Genomic DNA, 17,933 nt, shown 5'->3' on the forward strand with positions numbered 1-17,933 from the left:
AATTAAAATTAGAATATATTTACTTAACATATGTATTATTTTATATTAGTTACTGCTAAATACCTAATTAAAAAATAATATTCTACATATTTTTTATTTAAAAACAGTATTTGTTTTTGCAAAGTAGTGATGGAGAATAAAAAGCAAAATTTGAAATTTTTCATTTTATTCATTTCTAACATAGAAGTGAACTAAAAATAAAACTAAATCTTTAATAATTGTCCATTATGTCAGAAAATATTCGGCAAAATTACTGTATTATTACGGTAATTATTTGGAATTTTTTGGGTAAAATTTGGGCATTAATGCGGTAATTGTATAGTATATTTTTGGTAACTGTACAGCATAAGTGCAGTATATATACTGGATAACTACAGTATAAAAACTGGCCAAAACAACTATAGTTTAACCGCATTATTACCGAATTATAACGGTAAATATACGGCATGAGCATAAATTCCGAAAAATTACGGTATTTTTACGGCATTCTCAAACCGCGAGAGTAGTGCTGTTGTTAAGAGCATTAATGAATTATCCAATACTCCGAAAGATCCAATGTTACATTTGGCTGTTCTCAGCGGTGAATATTCAATGGTTAAACTACTGTTAGAAAATGGTTTTAACGTAAATTTCAACGATTCTAAAGGATCAAAATCAATTCATTTGGCTATTAGATTGAGACTTTTAAGCATTGTACAATTGTTATTGGAGCTTGATGTAGATGTAAATGCAAAAACTAAAGAAGGATATACTCCGCTTTTTCTGACTGTATTCCTCTCGGTGAATCGATTTACGCACGATCGAATTTCACTAAGTTCTGAGCAAGATGCAAAAATATTGAAACTTCTTTTAGATTACAACGCTGACATTAATATTGCTAATCAACACAACCATGCTATCCTTCATTATGCTAACATTTTTACACGTAAAAACTTTTCTCCTAGATTTCAGGATATGTCCTATGAATATGATTCACGAAAAATTGAAGCTTTAATCAGTCAAGTTGCCAAGTTACAAAGTCAAAATTTGTATGTTTCGGCAGGTAATTTACAAGGATTGTCGTCTATCAAAGAAAGTAGATTTATGAGATACTACCAAATGTGCTAAGAAGAATTGATGAAAATGGTTGATGAAAAAATACCAAACACAACCATTCCACTTTATAATTTTATCACTAAAAGTGATCATTATTTGGCATCATTTGTGAAGAATGGCAATGTTAAAGGATTTGTGTTATCAGATACAATTGTAAATCGATTTCCTATCTATGCATCCACAGTAAGAATTTGTTTTTCAAGAGGAGTGAGGAGAAACTTTTTACTAAAAGAAAGTATGAAAATTTTTTAAAATAATTGGCCTTAAGCCTCTGACTTGCTGCCAAATTGTTTAATATATATATATTCAAGTATTTAAATAACAATGATTTACGAAAATTTATATGGATGTTTAAATAAAAATATTTATTATAAAATGTTTACACATAAGAAAAAAAGAATATTTATGATAAAAATAATATAAAATAAAAATTTTTTTCGTTGTAAGACCGAATAATTTCATATCATTATATACGATTAAATATAATAATCTATGTTATGTATTATTGTTAGTATGATTCATATAGAAAGATTGTTGAAAAATTTTATAAAATTATGATTTTTTAATACGTACTATTCTTTTTCACAGGTAATTAAATTGCAATTGCTTATCTCAAGACTTTCAACCATAATATAGACACTATTGAGTCTGTGTTTTCAAAAACATATGAAAGGTTTCAAACATCCTCGACAAACTTGGACAAGTTGATATTCAGATTCATCGATGAAAATGGTGATAAACATTGAATATAGCACAATATGATTGCGGGTTATTTTTAGATCTAGACTTGAAATTTAATTGGAGTATTGTTTTGACTTTCACAGATTCCAAATCCGATCGGATTGGCCTGTACCTCTATTCCATTTGATTATTCTTGCTAATATCCATTGTAACTTTCACCGTGCAATCACTATAACATTGCCGTGGCTTTTTTACAAAAATGAATAATAATTGACACGACGAAAAGAATTTGAAATGAGCATTGAAAGTTTCAGTTCAAGTAATGGCAGGTCTCACCAGTAGAAATCTGATCTTACAGTTGAAATCTGCCTAGCTTAAGAGCAGTTGATAGTTGATTTTCAAACGTGTTTTTCTCATGTATGTGATAAAATTTAGAAAAAAAAAAAACGCTTCGCTCTTCGATAGATAATTTAATTATCTATCGAAGAGCGAAGCGCTTTTTTTGGGAAATTTTCATTTATTTATGCATAAAATGCGTTTTAAGATTCCATTTGTTGTACAAGTATGACAGAGATACTTCCGTTTGTCCAATAGAGGGCGAGAGAGAGAAAAAATGTAAACCCTTCTTAAGGTAGTACCTCCACGAAAAGCATATTTCAAGAAACTTATGGAATGTTTTTTATCGAAAGATAAATATATTAATAATTTACCACCAAAATTTCAAATTAATTTACCGCACCGTTTTTGAGTAATTAATTTTCGAAATAGCATCTTTTACACGCAGAGGTATAAAAAGATGGTAAAGTTAGTATGAAATCTATTAGCATCACTCGAGTAGTACGGAAGTAGAATCCATTTTTAATTGAACTTGACATCACACACGAAGATTCCTACTAAATTTTAAGTCTGTAGAAGTTACAGTGAGGAAATTAAAATTTTAGATTTTAACACCCCACCCCCATGATCTTTATTGGAAGTGATTCGTTGTAAAATCCGCTTTTAGATCATTTCTATATTACATATAGAAGAATTCTACTTAATTTGGAGTGTATAGCTAAGGAGCTATAGCTTGGAAATTAAAAATTTTAATTCTTAACACCCACCCGAGCAAACCCCTGTAAAGTAAGTTAACCTAAAATTCATTCGTATATTATTTCTACATCTTTTACAGAAAACTCCTACCCAATTTGGAGTTTATAGGAGCTATAGATTAAAAACGGGAATTTTTCATTGTTAACGCCCCCGCAACCCCCTTTGGCGGAGGAATTTCTTAAAATCCGTTCTTAGCTGATCTCTACATAGCCGAAAATATTCCTACAAGGTTTCGAATTTCTAAGCCCTGTGGTTCCCGAGATTTCGTGATGGTGATGAATAACGATATAGATGGAAATCTCCTTTAATTATTTAGATAGATATAATCTATAGATTTAAAATATTTGTTCTTTCGTAGATTTCTTATTTTTGAACATAAATATTTTGGGTAGAATCACCAACTCCTTCAACATCGAATGCTAGTGCTGATGAAGTAATACCATCACCTCCTTATTAAAAAAAAAAGATTTAAAACGATTCAACCCATGCAAAATCTATATCTATATACCGATGGCCATCAGTCCAAGCTGATGAACCTAAGGAGGATGATGAAGACAACGATTTTGAGGAACAAGATGATATTGCATGGGAAGAGATTGACGTTAAGAAAAGAAAGTCTGATGAGTTTAGTCTACCGAATATAGATGCATAAAGTATAAAAATAATTGAAGACGCGAGTAATATCGTTGGAAGCATCCATGCCAACGATCGTCTGTTGAAAGAGCTGTCTATTATTTATAAAAGCGATGATAAAAACGAAATTTTCGCCGTTAATTTGATTGACGACTGTCTGTTCTTTATGAATGGGACGTATTAGATATAAAAAAATTTGATAGTGACTCAGAACTAATGAAAGATCTAAAGCTACTCAAGATTGAAGAGAAGAAAAACAGTATTCTTCTTTAAATGACCTTCTTAACAAATTTTCCACACGAACCGCCATTAGTAAGAGTGATACATCCTGTAATGATGCGTGAATTTGTAACACATGGTGGTTCTCTTTGCTTGGAATTGCTGACTCAGCAAGACTGGAGTTCTGCGTACAGTATTGAATCTTTGATTATACAGATAATATCGAGTTTAGTGAAAGGTAACGGCCGGATACGCCGATTTTCCATGTCTGATTCGCTTACAGTAAGTTCAGAAATTGTTCCATAAAGTCATACAAGTGCACGCGACCCGTGGATGGCACGCTCCACCAAAACAAGATGGTTAACAACTACATAAATAAGACGACAGTAATTGATTCATCTCATCTAAACATATAAGCATATAAGTTTTGTAAAGTATGTATTTTTTATTATGAATATAGTAAAAGGTAAATAATATTTGTGATGATAAATTGTAATTCCTAAATTTATTGAAAAAATATAATATTCCTATTCTTCATAATCAATAATTTTATACTGATTTTAGAGATGTGATAATAAACTGAGAATTTCTTTACTTCTTATTTTAGTTTAGTCATTTATATACTTATCCACTTATTATTAACTATTTGTTGAACTATTGCGGGTTTTATAAAAAGAGATTAAAAATTATTTTTGTGATAATTTACTCAAGGCTAGTTTTTTAGTTACTCAAGTATCAGAAATCCACAGATTCGGTAGAATCTGGCGCCAAGTTCCGTTCAAATCCGTTGTAAACGGAGCGCCAGACTACCGAGTATGTTTACCATAAGCAGAACGATATTTTCAGGTTGCAAAATTTTATTCATTCTACAGACCTTTTTTTTCTTCAATGATACTCTATAATAATACGTTATATGTTATATTATCAATATTAATTAATAATGGTCTTTGAAAATAATAAATTCTATTTAAAATTAATTAAATTCACTGGCACAAACTATAGCGACCCAGATTTTTAGATCCTGACTTTTTTCTTATGGAGAAAGTGACATGCCACAGACTAAATAATTCGAGAATCCATGGTAATCCTTCTATAGATAGGAAACTACAGTTAGAAATAGTATATTACACATCTAGGGCAGTAAAATAAGAAATGTCTCAGATCACATGCAATTGTTGTCCGAGGCGAAGCCGAGGTCAATAAACATGTGATCTGAGGCTTTCTTATTTACTGCCCGTGGTGTGTATACTATTTTTCTCCTCGACGGAGGCGGAAAGCGGCATTTTCGTTTAGCGCAGCGGGAGGAAAATTGACGCTTTCCGCCCGGAGGTGAGAAAAAAATATTTCACAGCTTGCACCTACACCCGCCAGGGTGCGCTGGAATTATTTCTACATAAACTGTAGCTTCAAGAGGATAGTCTGTTATAAAAAATTCAGCCAACGCAAGATTTAAGTTGATACCAATTGTCAATTTTTATTATAATTACAAAAAATACTAAAATCCGAACAAAAACAGTTTCACTGTGAAAAATCGCGCCAAGTCCACGTTCATAAGACTTTTAAGAAAAAAAAATTTTTTTTTCTTTACAAAAAGATATAAAATCAAAATATAAAAAAATCCAAGTAACCGATATGATTGTATATAACTTTCGGAAATTAAAAAACATTTTGTTGTAAATTTAAAAATTAAAGAAATAATTTTGGAACGTACTTGGTGTGCGTCATTGTGTATGTCAAATTTTTTTTCAGTCTTAGTAGATAGATTTTACGAATTTTATAAAAAGTAAAATATTTTGCAACCACGCACACTAAATTAAATTACCTTTAATGTTGTTTGTAATAATATTAAGATAAAAATTATAATCTTAGAAATAATATTTTTGGAGACTTTACGTTAGTTTCACGGCTTAGAATACTTCAACTCATAACAATATTTAGAATTGTTTTAACAATTATACTTTTTTCTTAAAATTCATCAAAAGTAGGATAATTTAGTAAAAAAAATTTTTTTCAATTTCAATTTTTCAATAAAAAATAAATTTCGAAAAAATAATAAAATTAAAAAGATTCACTTCAATAAAACATGCAGACACTTGAAGATTTTTTTTTTTTTTTTTCAAGCTAACTAGGTCCAGAAAATTATTTTACACAAAATTGGACTGCTTGTAATTTTTTTGAGTTTAACTAAAGATGGACTTTATTAAATACATTTTTCTTGCTATAATATATTAGTAAAAAAATTTTCGAAAATTGTCAGATGTCTTTCAATTTCAGTATCAAAAAAGTTTACATTTTAAAACGTTTTTTTTTATAAACTAAGTATGAAAAAAAAAAATAAAACTTAAAATCGCTTAGCTTTTTGTGGGCACATTTTATGAACGATTTTCAGTTGACTTGAAATTTTCGTTACCTGTAAAAGCTTCAAAAGTAATGAACAAAGTTATTCCATTATTATTAATTATTTATTACAATATAAATCCGCAGTAAAACAGAATAATTTGGAAAAAAAGTGAAAATGAATTTAGCAGACATCTGACGATTATATGGTTCTTCTTATTGAAAAAATTATTAGGAAAGAAAAAAATTTTTATAATTATTTCATGTGTAGAAAATTTGAAAAACCACAAACACATTTTTTAAAAAATATTTTTTATTACATCTATTTTTTATTACAATTACATGTGATCTGAGACGTACATTTCTTGCTTTACTGCCCTTGATGTGTAATATTCTATTTAGTCTCAATTTAATTAAAAAAAAAAATTTTTTTAATATTTTCAAGTGTCTGCTGATTTCATATAACAAAAAAAATTTTTTGAAAAAATTAATTTTCCGATTTTTTCTGCCATATAAAAACGAAGTGATCGTGAAACTAAAAAAATTTGCTAACTTTTTTTCCCGTAACATTAAAATCCGAACAAAAACAGCTTCACTGTAAAAAAAAATTAGGAAAACGGTTGACCCTGAAGGCCATCCCTGCAACTTCCCGCTACTTTCGTAATTAAGCGCTCAACATCGCACATTACGTTTTTAAACTCAAAGAGCTCGAAAAACATAATTTTTGTGTAATTTTGAGCTTTCCGAGCTCAAAAGTCTGATAGAAGTTTAATAAAACACTATTTTTTGAATTTTCAAACCGCAATAACTTTTGAATGAATGAACCGATTTTCAGGCGGTTGGCAACATTCGACGCAGTTTTTCAAATTCTATGATACATTTTTAAACACAAATTGATTAAGAGCTGATTAGTTTTTGGAATTGATCGGTCGAGCCGTTTAAAAGTTATTCGGAAAAAACCACATTTGGAAAAAAATTTTTTCGCAGTTTTTCTAAGATTTCTCAAAATCTATCGGCCCAAATCAGTCCAACTTGTATTTAAAATCTAAGTTTAGTCGAAGCCTTTCGAATGGCACCAACCGCGATCAAACCGGTCAAGCCGTTCAAAAGTTATGAGAGGTTTACACACACACACACACACACACACACACACACATACACACACACACACATCCGTACATACATACAGACACTTTCGCGGGAATCGTCAGGGAAGCTTCCTAAGACCTCAAAACGTCGAGATTTGACGAAAACTCGATTTTTGAAAAACGGGGTAAAAACAATAACATCCCGATTTTTGGAAATTTTCAATTTTTCTAGCAGGAAGTTAAAAGAAGTGTGTAAAGTTCAAGACATTATTAAAAATGATAACAAAATTTTGAGGCCTGTCCTCAGAAGTTTTAGCAATCTATGCTATAGTAATATGTATAAATTTCGAAGAATGTCTTGAAAATAAGTGGAAATTTTCAGCACAGACCTGAAAATATATATATGGTCTCAAAGTGCACATAAGTCCTCAAACAATACATTCGCTCGAAATTGTATCAAAATTTTGAACTCATGTCCTTGAATTATAAGGAATGCTTTAAACATTGGAGACAGTCTTCGAAATTTTAACTTTGAAATTTATATATAAAAAAAAAAAACTCTCATCCCCGATTGCCAATTGTATTTTTAACGTAATTAAAGAAAAAAAATAGGGTGTCTCAAACTATACGTTACACATATATATATATATATATACATATAGACACAGTGACAACATCGCGAGGGTAGTCAGGGAAGCTTCCTATGACCTTAAAACGTCGAGATCTGATGAAAACTCGATTTTTCAAAACAGGGTGAAAACAATAACTTCCTAATTTTTGAAAATCTTCGATTTTGTTAGTGGGAAGTTAAAAATGTCGCAGTGATTTTAAAAAAACACTTGTTTTCAAATCTTTTATTGACGATATCTTTTGAACTAATTAACCGATTTCTACGTTTTTGGCGGCAATCGACGCGGTTTTTTAAGCTCTATAAATTATGCTATGTCATCAAAAGTGATCCGAGAAGAAATGACGAAGTTATGTGAAAAAACACTTTTCGGTTTTCGGTTTTCTTTCGTTCACGATATCTCTCTAACGAATCAACCGATTTTGATCGGGTTGACGCCGATCGGCGTGGTTTTCAAGCTTAAGGGCGGATTAGTTTTGAAGTTGATCGATAGAGCCGTTTAAAAGATATTCCAAAAACTACTTTCAAAAATGATTTTTTCTTATTTTTTAAGATTTTTCAAGATTTCTTAAAATCTATCGGTCCGAATCGGTTCAAATTCTCAGGAAATCTAAGTTCAGCGTAGCCCTTTCGAATGGCACCAACCGCGATGAAATCGGTTCAACCGTTCAAAAGTTATAAGCGAGTCACATAGTCACACACACACACACACACACACACACACACACACACACACACACACACATACATACATACATACATACATACATACAGACATAGTGACAACATCGCGGGGGTAGTCAGGGAAGCTTCCTGTGACCTTCAAACGTCGAGATCTGATGAAAACTCGATTTTTGCCAAACGGGGTAAAAACAATAACTTCCCGATTTTTGAAAATCTGAGATTTTTAGCGGGAAGTTAAAAATCGCGCCAAGTCCACGTTCATAAGACTATTAAGAAAAAAAAATTTCTTATTTCTTTACAAAAAGATATAAAATAAAAAAATTAAAAAATCCAAGTAACCAATATGATGTATTTGATTTTCGGAAATTAAAAAAAATTTTATTGTAAATTTGAAAATTAAAACAAAAATTTTGGAACGTATTTAGTGTGCGTGGTTGCAAAATATTTTACTTTTAATGAAATTCGTAAAATCTATTTACTAGGACTTTAAAAAAATTGAAATACACAATGACGCACACCAAGTACGTTCCAAAATTTTTTTTTAATTTTCAAATTTACAATAAAATTTTTTTTAATTTCCGAAAATCAAATACAATCATATCGGTTACTTGGATTTTTTAATATTTTGATTTTATATCTTTTTGTAAAGAAAAAAAAATTTTTTTTTCTTAAAAGTCTTATAAACGTGGTCTTGGCGCGATTTTTTACAGTGAAACTGTTTTTGTTCAGATTTTAGTATTTTTTGTAATCCTATAATAAAATTAAGATGAAATATATGAAAATATATGTGTTGCAAACTATTCGTAATCCTATAATTAATTAATCCTATAATAAAATTAAGATGAAATATATGAAAATATATGTGTTGCAAACTATTCGTAACGTGATTGGCTGAAAGTAATTATAATATACATAAACGACACAATAATATATCATGAGCATATAATGTATTGTATGTATACTTTAGTTAGTTTCATTCACTGAGTGAATTTCACTCATGCGGACTACATCTAAAGTTAACTTAAAGCAGCACTCGCATTGCACACGGTAATAAGAGGCGCTACATGTAAAACTTGAGTATTTATTGAAAGAGCGCGGTTAATTTGAATACAACCAGAGTATATACATACGTATTTTATTCATCAAAATAAAATTTATTTTTAAAGTATTTGTTCTAATAAATTTTTTCCGAATAACAACTTTATCTTTTTATAAATTAATTGTCAAAATATATATATAACCAAAACGGATTAAATTTAGCAAAAAATAAAAATAATTTTATTCTTATTGTTAATTTTTCGCACATGTACGGGTGGAGTAAGTAGTGGGGTTGTAGGGTCCCTATATTATTTTAAGTACTATATTACATATATTACCACTTACGAAAAGTATTTATAATTTTTTCTAATAGGTGAAGCCATCATGAAGTTTTTTTTCCTCTTGAAATATTAGAATTTTATTATTTAGCATAACATTTATTAATTTTTATACATATATTATTCATAAAAAAAATAGTTCATCATGTATGAAAATGAAATTAGCAGACATCTGACAATTTTAATCATTGAAAGAATTACAACTAAAAAATTAAAATAAAATTAGAAGATCTTTTCGAAAAACGATAAATGCACTTTTTGGAAATTAAAAGAAAAATTTTACATACAGAAGATTTTTTTGAAAAACTATAAGTGCAATTTTTGGAAATATTTTTTTAGTTCTAATTTAATTAATGAAAAAAAAAAACAAAAAATTTTTAAGCGACTGCTGATTTCAGTATTATCATCACATTATCAATAATTTTCAAATAAAACAATTGAAAATTAAAAATTAAAAATGAGTTGACAACAAATTAAATTAAAGGCTGGATTCTAGGAATCGAATACGTTGTCACGTGGTGAATTTGAAAAATATATGGGTCATTCCATGTCAAATCGACCAATAGTTGGAATCGACCCCCTTCAATTTGGATAAATTTTGGTCAGAAGTTTTCTTTTATCATATATAATTTAGCATGATATAATTTGTTATTTGTCCTTTTTTTACTTCATTTGTAGTTGTTGACGCCACTTATCGTCTTATTAACATGGGAACAATTTATAATTTGAGATTGAGAACCATTAATGTGCAGAAATTTGTAAGTAAATAAGTATTCGAAAAAACGAAAAGAAATTGATATTTTCATGAAATTATTTCCGATTTTTATTAAAAATTAATATTTGTTTGAGTTATTTGAGGTTGAAAACTGTAATTGAAGTGAAGAAACGGACAAAATATATCATGCGTTAAAAAAATAAAAAATTATATCTTAACATGCGTTAAGGATGACTTCAAGATTATATTCAAAAAATAAAAAAAAAGTTGAAATTAATTTATTATTTAATATTTCCACGTCGTGCATTCAATTTTTAAATGCTAAAAATTACAATATTATGTATCTGCATAACTTTACCTTATTTAGAAGTTGCAAAAAACAAAAAAAAATTTTTTTTTTAAATTAAAAAATTCATATTTTTGAAAAAAAAAACACCCCTCCAAAAATTTCAGGATCTTTTAAGATCAGTGCAAGGTATTATACAAAAAAAATTGAGCCAAAATTTTAATGGCGGTCGTCATTTTTGACGATTTTCAAAAATTCGAAATTTGAGAAATTTAGCATTTTTCGAAATTTTTTTCTAAAATATTTTTTTTTCAATAGTCCTAAGTGTCCCCTTTCAAACAAACGAAAGCCCATTCCTGTATCTATAATAGCGTTCGAGATATTACAAAAACAAAATTGAAAAACTGGAAAAATCGCTAAATTTTGAATTTGGATATCTTTTGAAAAAAATTTTTTTATTTTTTTTCCTTTGGCAGAACGTTATATGATAAAAGAAAATTTCTGATCAAAATTTATCCAAATCGAAAGGGGTCGATTTCAACTATTGGTCGATTTGACATAGAATGACCTATATTAGTTTATTGTTGATTGATGGAATTTTTTTTATCATCTTAAATGTTTATTATTATCACATATTTTTCACGTATTAAAGTAACATAAATTATATAAAATACTATTTTATTTTATTAATTGAAAGTTGAAAATAAATTTTTTATTATCGTTAGCAACTAACTGTTGTGTAAATATGGGACGGCGTAAAATTATACGAACAATAGAGGAAAGAAGAATACATTAGACGAATACAATGTGAAAAAAAAAGAAAAGGCAACGTAATCCACAAATTGTTAAAGAAAAAAACTACCCAATCAATTCTCTCATATTAGATCATCTTCAAATAATTTCAACAGATATCATATTATAAATAGTAATTCGGAAAATGTTACTATAACACCTTCTGGCAATGCTAACTGTCCCTCAGATTCTGCTTTATATGATATTATGAACAATTTTGTAAATCTTTCGTCTACGCCAGGTAATATATCATTGTTTAGATACCCAGAAAATAACAACCTGATTTCCAATCCTATGCATCACAATACTTCATCACAATACTTAGAAATTCAAGAGCATTACATCATTGGTGATATGATTGTTAAATGTTGACATTGTAATGCAAAACATTTTGTTGCTGAAAAAGTCGCTAATAAATATAATTATTTTAATGATTGTTGCCGTCATGGCGAAGTAGATTTGAATCAAACAGATCCTCCAGCTTTAATAAAATCTTGATTTTCGGGAATTCATGAAAAATCACAAAATTTTTTTGATTGCATTAGAAATTTTTAATAGTCTATTCTCTTTTGCTTCTTCCCATGCTAACTTAGCAAATCTTTCTTCTCAAAGACGTTGGTCATATTGTTTCAAGATTCAGGGACAGATATATTATCAAGTAGGGGAAGGGAGTGGGCCCCCTAAAATTTAGAAGGACTCAAAATTTTAGGGGCAAAGTGGGCCCCTGAAATTTTTATAAAAAGGTGAATAATAAATCATTTATACTTTTAATAATGATTAAAAGTGGTTTTGTCAAAAAAAAATTGTCATTGATTATAAAAAGTAAGAAAAAGAAATAAAAGAACGGTTCGTCAAATTTTGCCATATTGCTTTTTCGTAAAGGGTAATGAGAAACAAAGACTAAAAGAAAAGAAATATGTCAATAGGTTCATTCGCACGCTTTTCATATTAAAAATAGCAGATTATTGATGGAACGATTTTATTAAATTTTTTAAGTCTATAGCTTCGCTGAAAGTTGACCTTTGAAAATTTTTGGTATTTTTTTTTTTGGAAAATACATTTGAAAACAAAAATTTTCTATATGATACGTTTCCGGAAGATCAATTTTTAAAAAATTCATTCATTGTTGGGTTGGGTAAAAATTTTTAAAAATCCTAAAAACAGTTTTTGGTAGTGTAGGAAAGGACAAAAATTTTTCAGTCGAATCAAAAAGGATCGAGTTCAAAAGTGATCAATTTGACAAATAAAATACCCTGTATTTTCTGTAATTCTCCTAATTTTTTAAAAGAAGTAATTTGTTAAAAACGTCATAATAGATAATGAAAGAACAACAGTTTTGTTTGGAAGTGGTCGTAGATAAAAATTTAAAACTATACAAAAATTTAAGATGTTAATATCTCCTGAAATATTGATGTTAGCAATTTAGTGCTCGGGATCTTTTGTAGAAAATCAAATTTACTACAAGTTAGGTATTCAAATGTTTTTCGTAGCTCTTCTCAGTGACGAGAAAAGGACAGAAAAACGTAAATTTTATGAAAAAATTGGATTTGGTGGTCCATACTCCCTCGCCAGTGTGAGTTACGATTACGCCACGATGGGTAGTTTTGTGGAACATTCAATTCTAAGTAAAATAACCCACCTTTGATTGAAATAATGCTATGAAATGCTGCTGAGCTGTGAAAATTTAAGGAAACAGCTCGAGTTTTACGTGCATATTTAATGGGAAATCTTTTCACACCTTGATCGAGCTTTGAGAAGTTACATTATCCCCAATGTTACTGAACTTATAATAAGTGATGCTCTAATATATGAAATATGTATAGACGTGTTTTCTATTATTTCATCTGCACGTAACATTCCTGACAGTGGTATAATGAGTGTACATAGGATTCGTGTTACTAGACGTTTACGAAAATGATAATCCTATTTAAATACTCACTAGAAATTTAAACAGTGCGCTAGGCGCGCGCCTTAATTTTAACCAATGATAAATCGTGGCCCGGTTTTTGCGAATTTCGACTTATAACTAACTTCAATACTTTTATATATTTTTATTGAGAGGATTATTTTTGGGAATAATTTTTCGGAGTATCCATTATTTTAGTAAATATCAAACAAGTGAATGCACAAAAGATTTGATTACGGGTCTCTGAGTTATTACTAAAGCATTACTTGCACGCGCGCGCTTGCGCGCGAATATCATTTCTAGTTATAATAAAAATTTACAATTAGTACCAACTTAAATCTCGCGTTGGCTGCATTTTTTATAGCAAACTATCCTCTTGAAGCTACAGTTTATGTAAAAACAATTCCAGCGCACCCTGGCGGATGTAGATGCAAGCTGTGAAATGTATTTTTTTAACTGTAGTTTCCCATCTGTTGGAAGATTACCATGCATTCTCGAATTATTTAGTCTGTAGCATGTCACTTTTTACATAGAAAAAAAGTCAGGATCGAAATTTTTGAGCTTGCTATAGTTTGTGCTGATAAAATTTAATAATTTCAAGTAGATTAATTATTATAATTGAATATAATTAATTAATATAAGTAAAATAAAGCATGAATTACTGTTATAATATAAAATTTAGGAACAAGAAGTACCGTAGAATTAAATAAAATTTTGCAACTTCAAAATACCTTCTGCTTACAGTAAACATAGTCGGTAGTCTGGCGCTCCGCTTACAACGGATTTGAACGGAACTTGGCGCCAGATTCTACCGAATCTGTGGATTTTAATAGCCAAAAACTTAGAAAATGAAATATCAACAGCTGTTAACTACTTTATTAATACTTTATTATAATACCACTTTGAGATTCTCCGAGATCTACCTTTCTCTCACAGTTTCATAGTCTATGTACGGACTATGGAAATTATACACTGTGTAAAATGTGTACAGTCTCCATAGTGCTGACCTCGCTATTGTAGAATTATGGTTATAGGTGATTACATATTTTATAAGTATTTTTTGGTGATTAACCGAGTCAAATATATATACTACAGGACAGCAATTATATTTTGCACTTTTAACTTTCTGCATTAACTATATTCGTAAGTATTATTTGAAAAAAAAACAATTTATTTAGCTATCTAATATTCAACTATAAATTATAAATATTTAAACATTAAATAATTCTAGATTTATTATCAATAAGCAAATCATGGCTGATTTAGAGCTCTATTATGAGATGCGAAATATAATAAAGGCTGGAAATCTTGAAAAAATGAAACAAATAATAAACAATTACGGGTTATCATATTGTTCCGCTTGGGATGATGGTTATAAACTACTCACAGAAGCTTGTGTACAAAATCACAGTCATTTAGCAGAGTATCTGCTATCGAAAAATGCTAAAATCAACTGTGACTATGATCTAATGTCACCTCTTCAAGCAGCTGTTATGAATAACAATAAAAAATTAATTAAATTACTTTTGGAGCATGGCGCTAAAGCTTATACAAATAGAAATAATGGACCGCTTCAAATAGCTATTAAAAATAAAAGTTTTGAAATTGCAAAACTTTTGAGCATAATGCTGTTAATAAAAGCATTCATGAATTATCCGATACCCCGGAAGATCCAGCGCTACATTTGGCTGTTCTTAGCGGTGAATACTCAATGGTTAGACTACTGTTAGAAAATGGTTTTAACGTACATGTCAGCGATTCTAAAGGATCAAAATCAATTCATTTGGCTATTAGATTGAGACTTTTAAGCATTGTACAATTGTTGTTGGAGTTTGATGCAGATGTAAATGCAAAAACTAAAGAAGGATATACTCCGCTTTTCCTGACTTTATTTCTCTCGCAGATTCGATTTACGGACGACGAAATTCCAGTAAGTTCTGAGCAAGATTCAAAGATATTAAATCTCCTTTTAGATTACAACGTTGACATTAATATTGTTGATCGACATAACCATGCTATCCTTTATTATGCTAACACTTTTACACATGAGCACTTTATTCCTATAGTTTGGGACATATCCTATGAACATGATTGACGGAAAATTGAAGCTTTAATCAGTCAAGTTGCCAAGTTACAAAGTCAAAATTTGTATGTTTCGGCTGGTAATTTACAAGGATTGTCGTTTATCAAAATAGATAGATTCGTGAGGTACCGCCAAATGTGCCATGAAGAGTTACTGAAAATGGTTGATGAAAAAATACCAAACACAACCATTCCACTTTATAATTTTATCACTAAAAGTGATCATTATTTGACATCATTTGTGAATAATGACAATGCTAAAGGATTTGTGTTGTCAGATACAATTGTAAATCGATTTCCTATCTATGCATCCACAGTAAAAAATTGTTTTTCAAGAGGAGTAAGGAGAAGCTTTTTATTAGAAGAAAGCATGAAAATTTTTGAAAATAATTGGCCGTACGCCTCTAACTTACTGCCAAATTGTTTAGTATATGTATTTAAAAATTTAAATAATAATGATTTACATGAATTTATATGGATGTTCAAATAAGAAAATTCATTATAAAATGTATACACTTAAGGAGTAACCCTGGTTAAAAATACTGATCGAAAAGAATTGAAAAGCGGTCACTCCATGCAAACTGTATATCTATATATACAAACAAAAGAATTTAAATTATTAAAAAGAATTTAAATTTCACCATTTTCAATTCTTTTCAATCAATATTTTTAAACAGTAAAGAATATTTCTAATAAAAATGAAATAAAATAAAAATTATTTTCGTTTTACGACCGAATAATTTTATATCATTATATGTGATTAAATATAATAATCTATGTTGTGTATAATTGTTAGTATAATTCGTATATACGAATCTTCTATATAGAATTTCTATATAATAAAAAAAAAAAATATTTATATTTTGTTTATATTTATTGATTATTTTGGGTAGAATCACCAACTCCGTCAACATCGAATGCTAATGCTGATGAAGTAATACCATCACTATCAGTCCAAAGCTGATGAACCTAAGGAGGATGATGAAGACAACGATTTTGCAGAACACGATGATGATATTGCACTGAAAGAGATAGATGTTAAGAAAAGAAAGTCTGATGAATTTAGTCTGCCGAATATAGATGCACAAAGTATAAAAAGAATTAAAGACGCGAGTAATATCGTTGGAAGCATCCAAGCCAATGATCGTTTGTTGAAAGAGCTGTCTATTATTTATAAAAGCGATGATCAAAACGAAATTTTCACCGTTAATTTGATTGATGACCGTCTTGATGAATGGGAAGTAGGAATAAAAGAAGTAGATAGTGACTCAGAACTAATGAAAGAACTAAACAAATGTTTATAAAAATTGAACCATAATAGATATCGAGCGTATGAAAAATTTATTATATAAATCAAAAAATTGTCTGAAAGATCGTTTTGAATGTCAAAGACCGTATCATTAATAGTTTAGAAGTTATAACAATTTATAAGTTCATGAAATAGTTGACCGCTTCAACTTTGATGGGGTAAATTATTTTAAAATTTAATAAAAAATAGAGAAAAATTTTTTTTACAACTTTTATGCATATGGCTGTATTTGTAATTTTTTAAAGCTACGGAAAAAAAATATAATGAAAATGACAATTTGTTTATAAGAAATTGTTTATAAAATAAACAATTAAAATTTAAATAAAAAAAAAATTTTTTTTCACAATTATATTGAGAATTGTAAATAATGATTTAAAAAAAAAAAAAATTATTTCTTAATAAATAATTTAAATGGTGGTAAAATGGAAAAAACAATTAAAAAATTTTTTTTTTAAAAATCATTATTTTACTATGACAATAAAATGATAAAAAAAAAATTTTTCAAAAATATTCAATTTGTCTATTTGTTTATAACAAATTTTTAAACAATTAATGTTAAAAATTTTTTAGCCAAACTACTAGACGCAATATATCAATACAAAAACAACCAAAATTAAAAATTTAGGAAAAAAAATTTTTTTTATAACATTAGTCGGATATTTAAATTTTTGATAACTTTGAAAAATCATTATAAACAAATGAAAAAACTTTTATAAACTTTTACTACGCGGTCTTGTTCATTATTTAAATAACAAGAGCTCCTAAGAGAAAAAAAATTTATAGACACATTTTTTAAACTTTTATAAGAGATTTTATCAAAACTCAAGTCTACGAAAAATTAGTTAATTAACAATTGAATAACTTAAACAAAAATCAAGCTAAAATTTTTTTTTGACGGGGCTATATTCCTTCAAGTGTCTAGATGACACTATAATTTATTCAGATTTTTAAATTGATATTGAGTGTTATAAAAAAATTATTTTGTGTTGCATACTTTGCTTGGCGGCGAC

At 28.7% G+C, this 17,933-nt stretch overlaps 1 protein-coding gene and 1 long non-coding RNA gene across 2 annotated transcripts; both read left to right on the forward strand.

Annotated features, from left to right (window-relative positions):
• The first annotated feature begins 14,548 nt into the window (after positions 1-14,548).
• LOC123270257 lies at positions 14,549-15,471 on the forward strand. Its single transcript, XR_006510552.1, has 2 exons — positions 14,549-14,675; positions 14,764-15,471. It is a non-coding gene; the product is annotated as an uncharacterized LOC123270257 (long non-coding RNA).
• A 303-nt stretch (positions 15,472-15,774) lies between these two features.
• Positions 15,775-16,918, forward strand: LOC123270051 (ubiquitin-conjugating enzyme E2 Q2-like). Its single transcript, XM_044735989.1, has 2 exons — positions 15,775-15,900; positions 16,568-16,918. The coding sequence occupies exons 1-2, from the start codon at positions 15,775-15,777 to the stop codon at positions 16,916-16,918; spliced, it is 477 nt and encodes a 158-aa protein (XP_044591924.1).
• Positions 16,919-17,933: the final 1,015 nt, after the last annotated feature.

This window comes from Cotesia glomerata, linkage group LG8 (genome assembly GCF_020080835.1).
Source record: "Cotesia glomerata isolate CgM1 linkage group LG8, MPM_Cglom_v2.3, whole genome shotgun sequence".
Lineage (NCBI taxonomy): Eukaryota > Metazoa > Arthropoda > Insecta > Hymenoptera > Braconidae > Cotesia > Cotesia glomerata.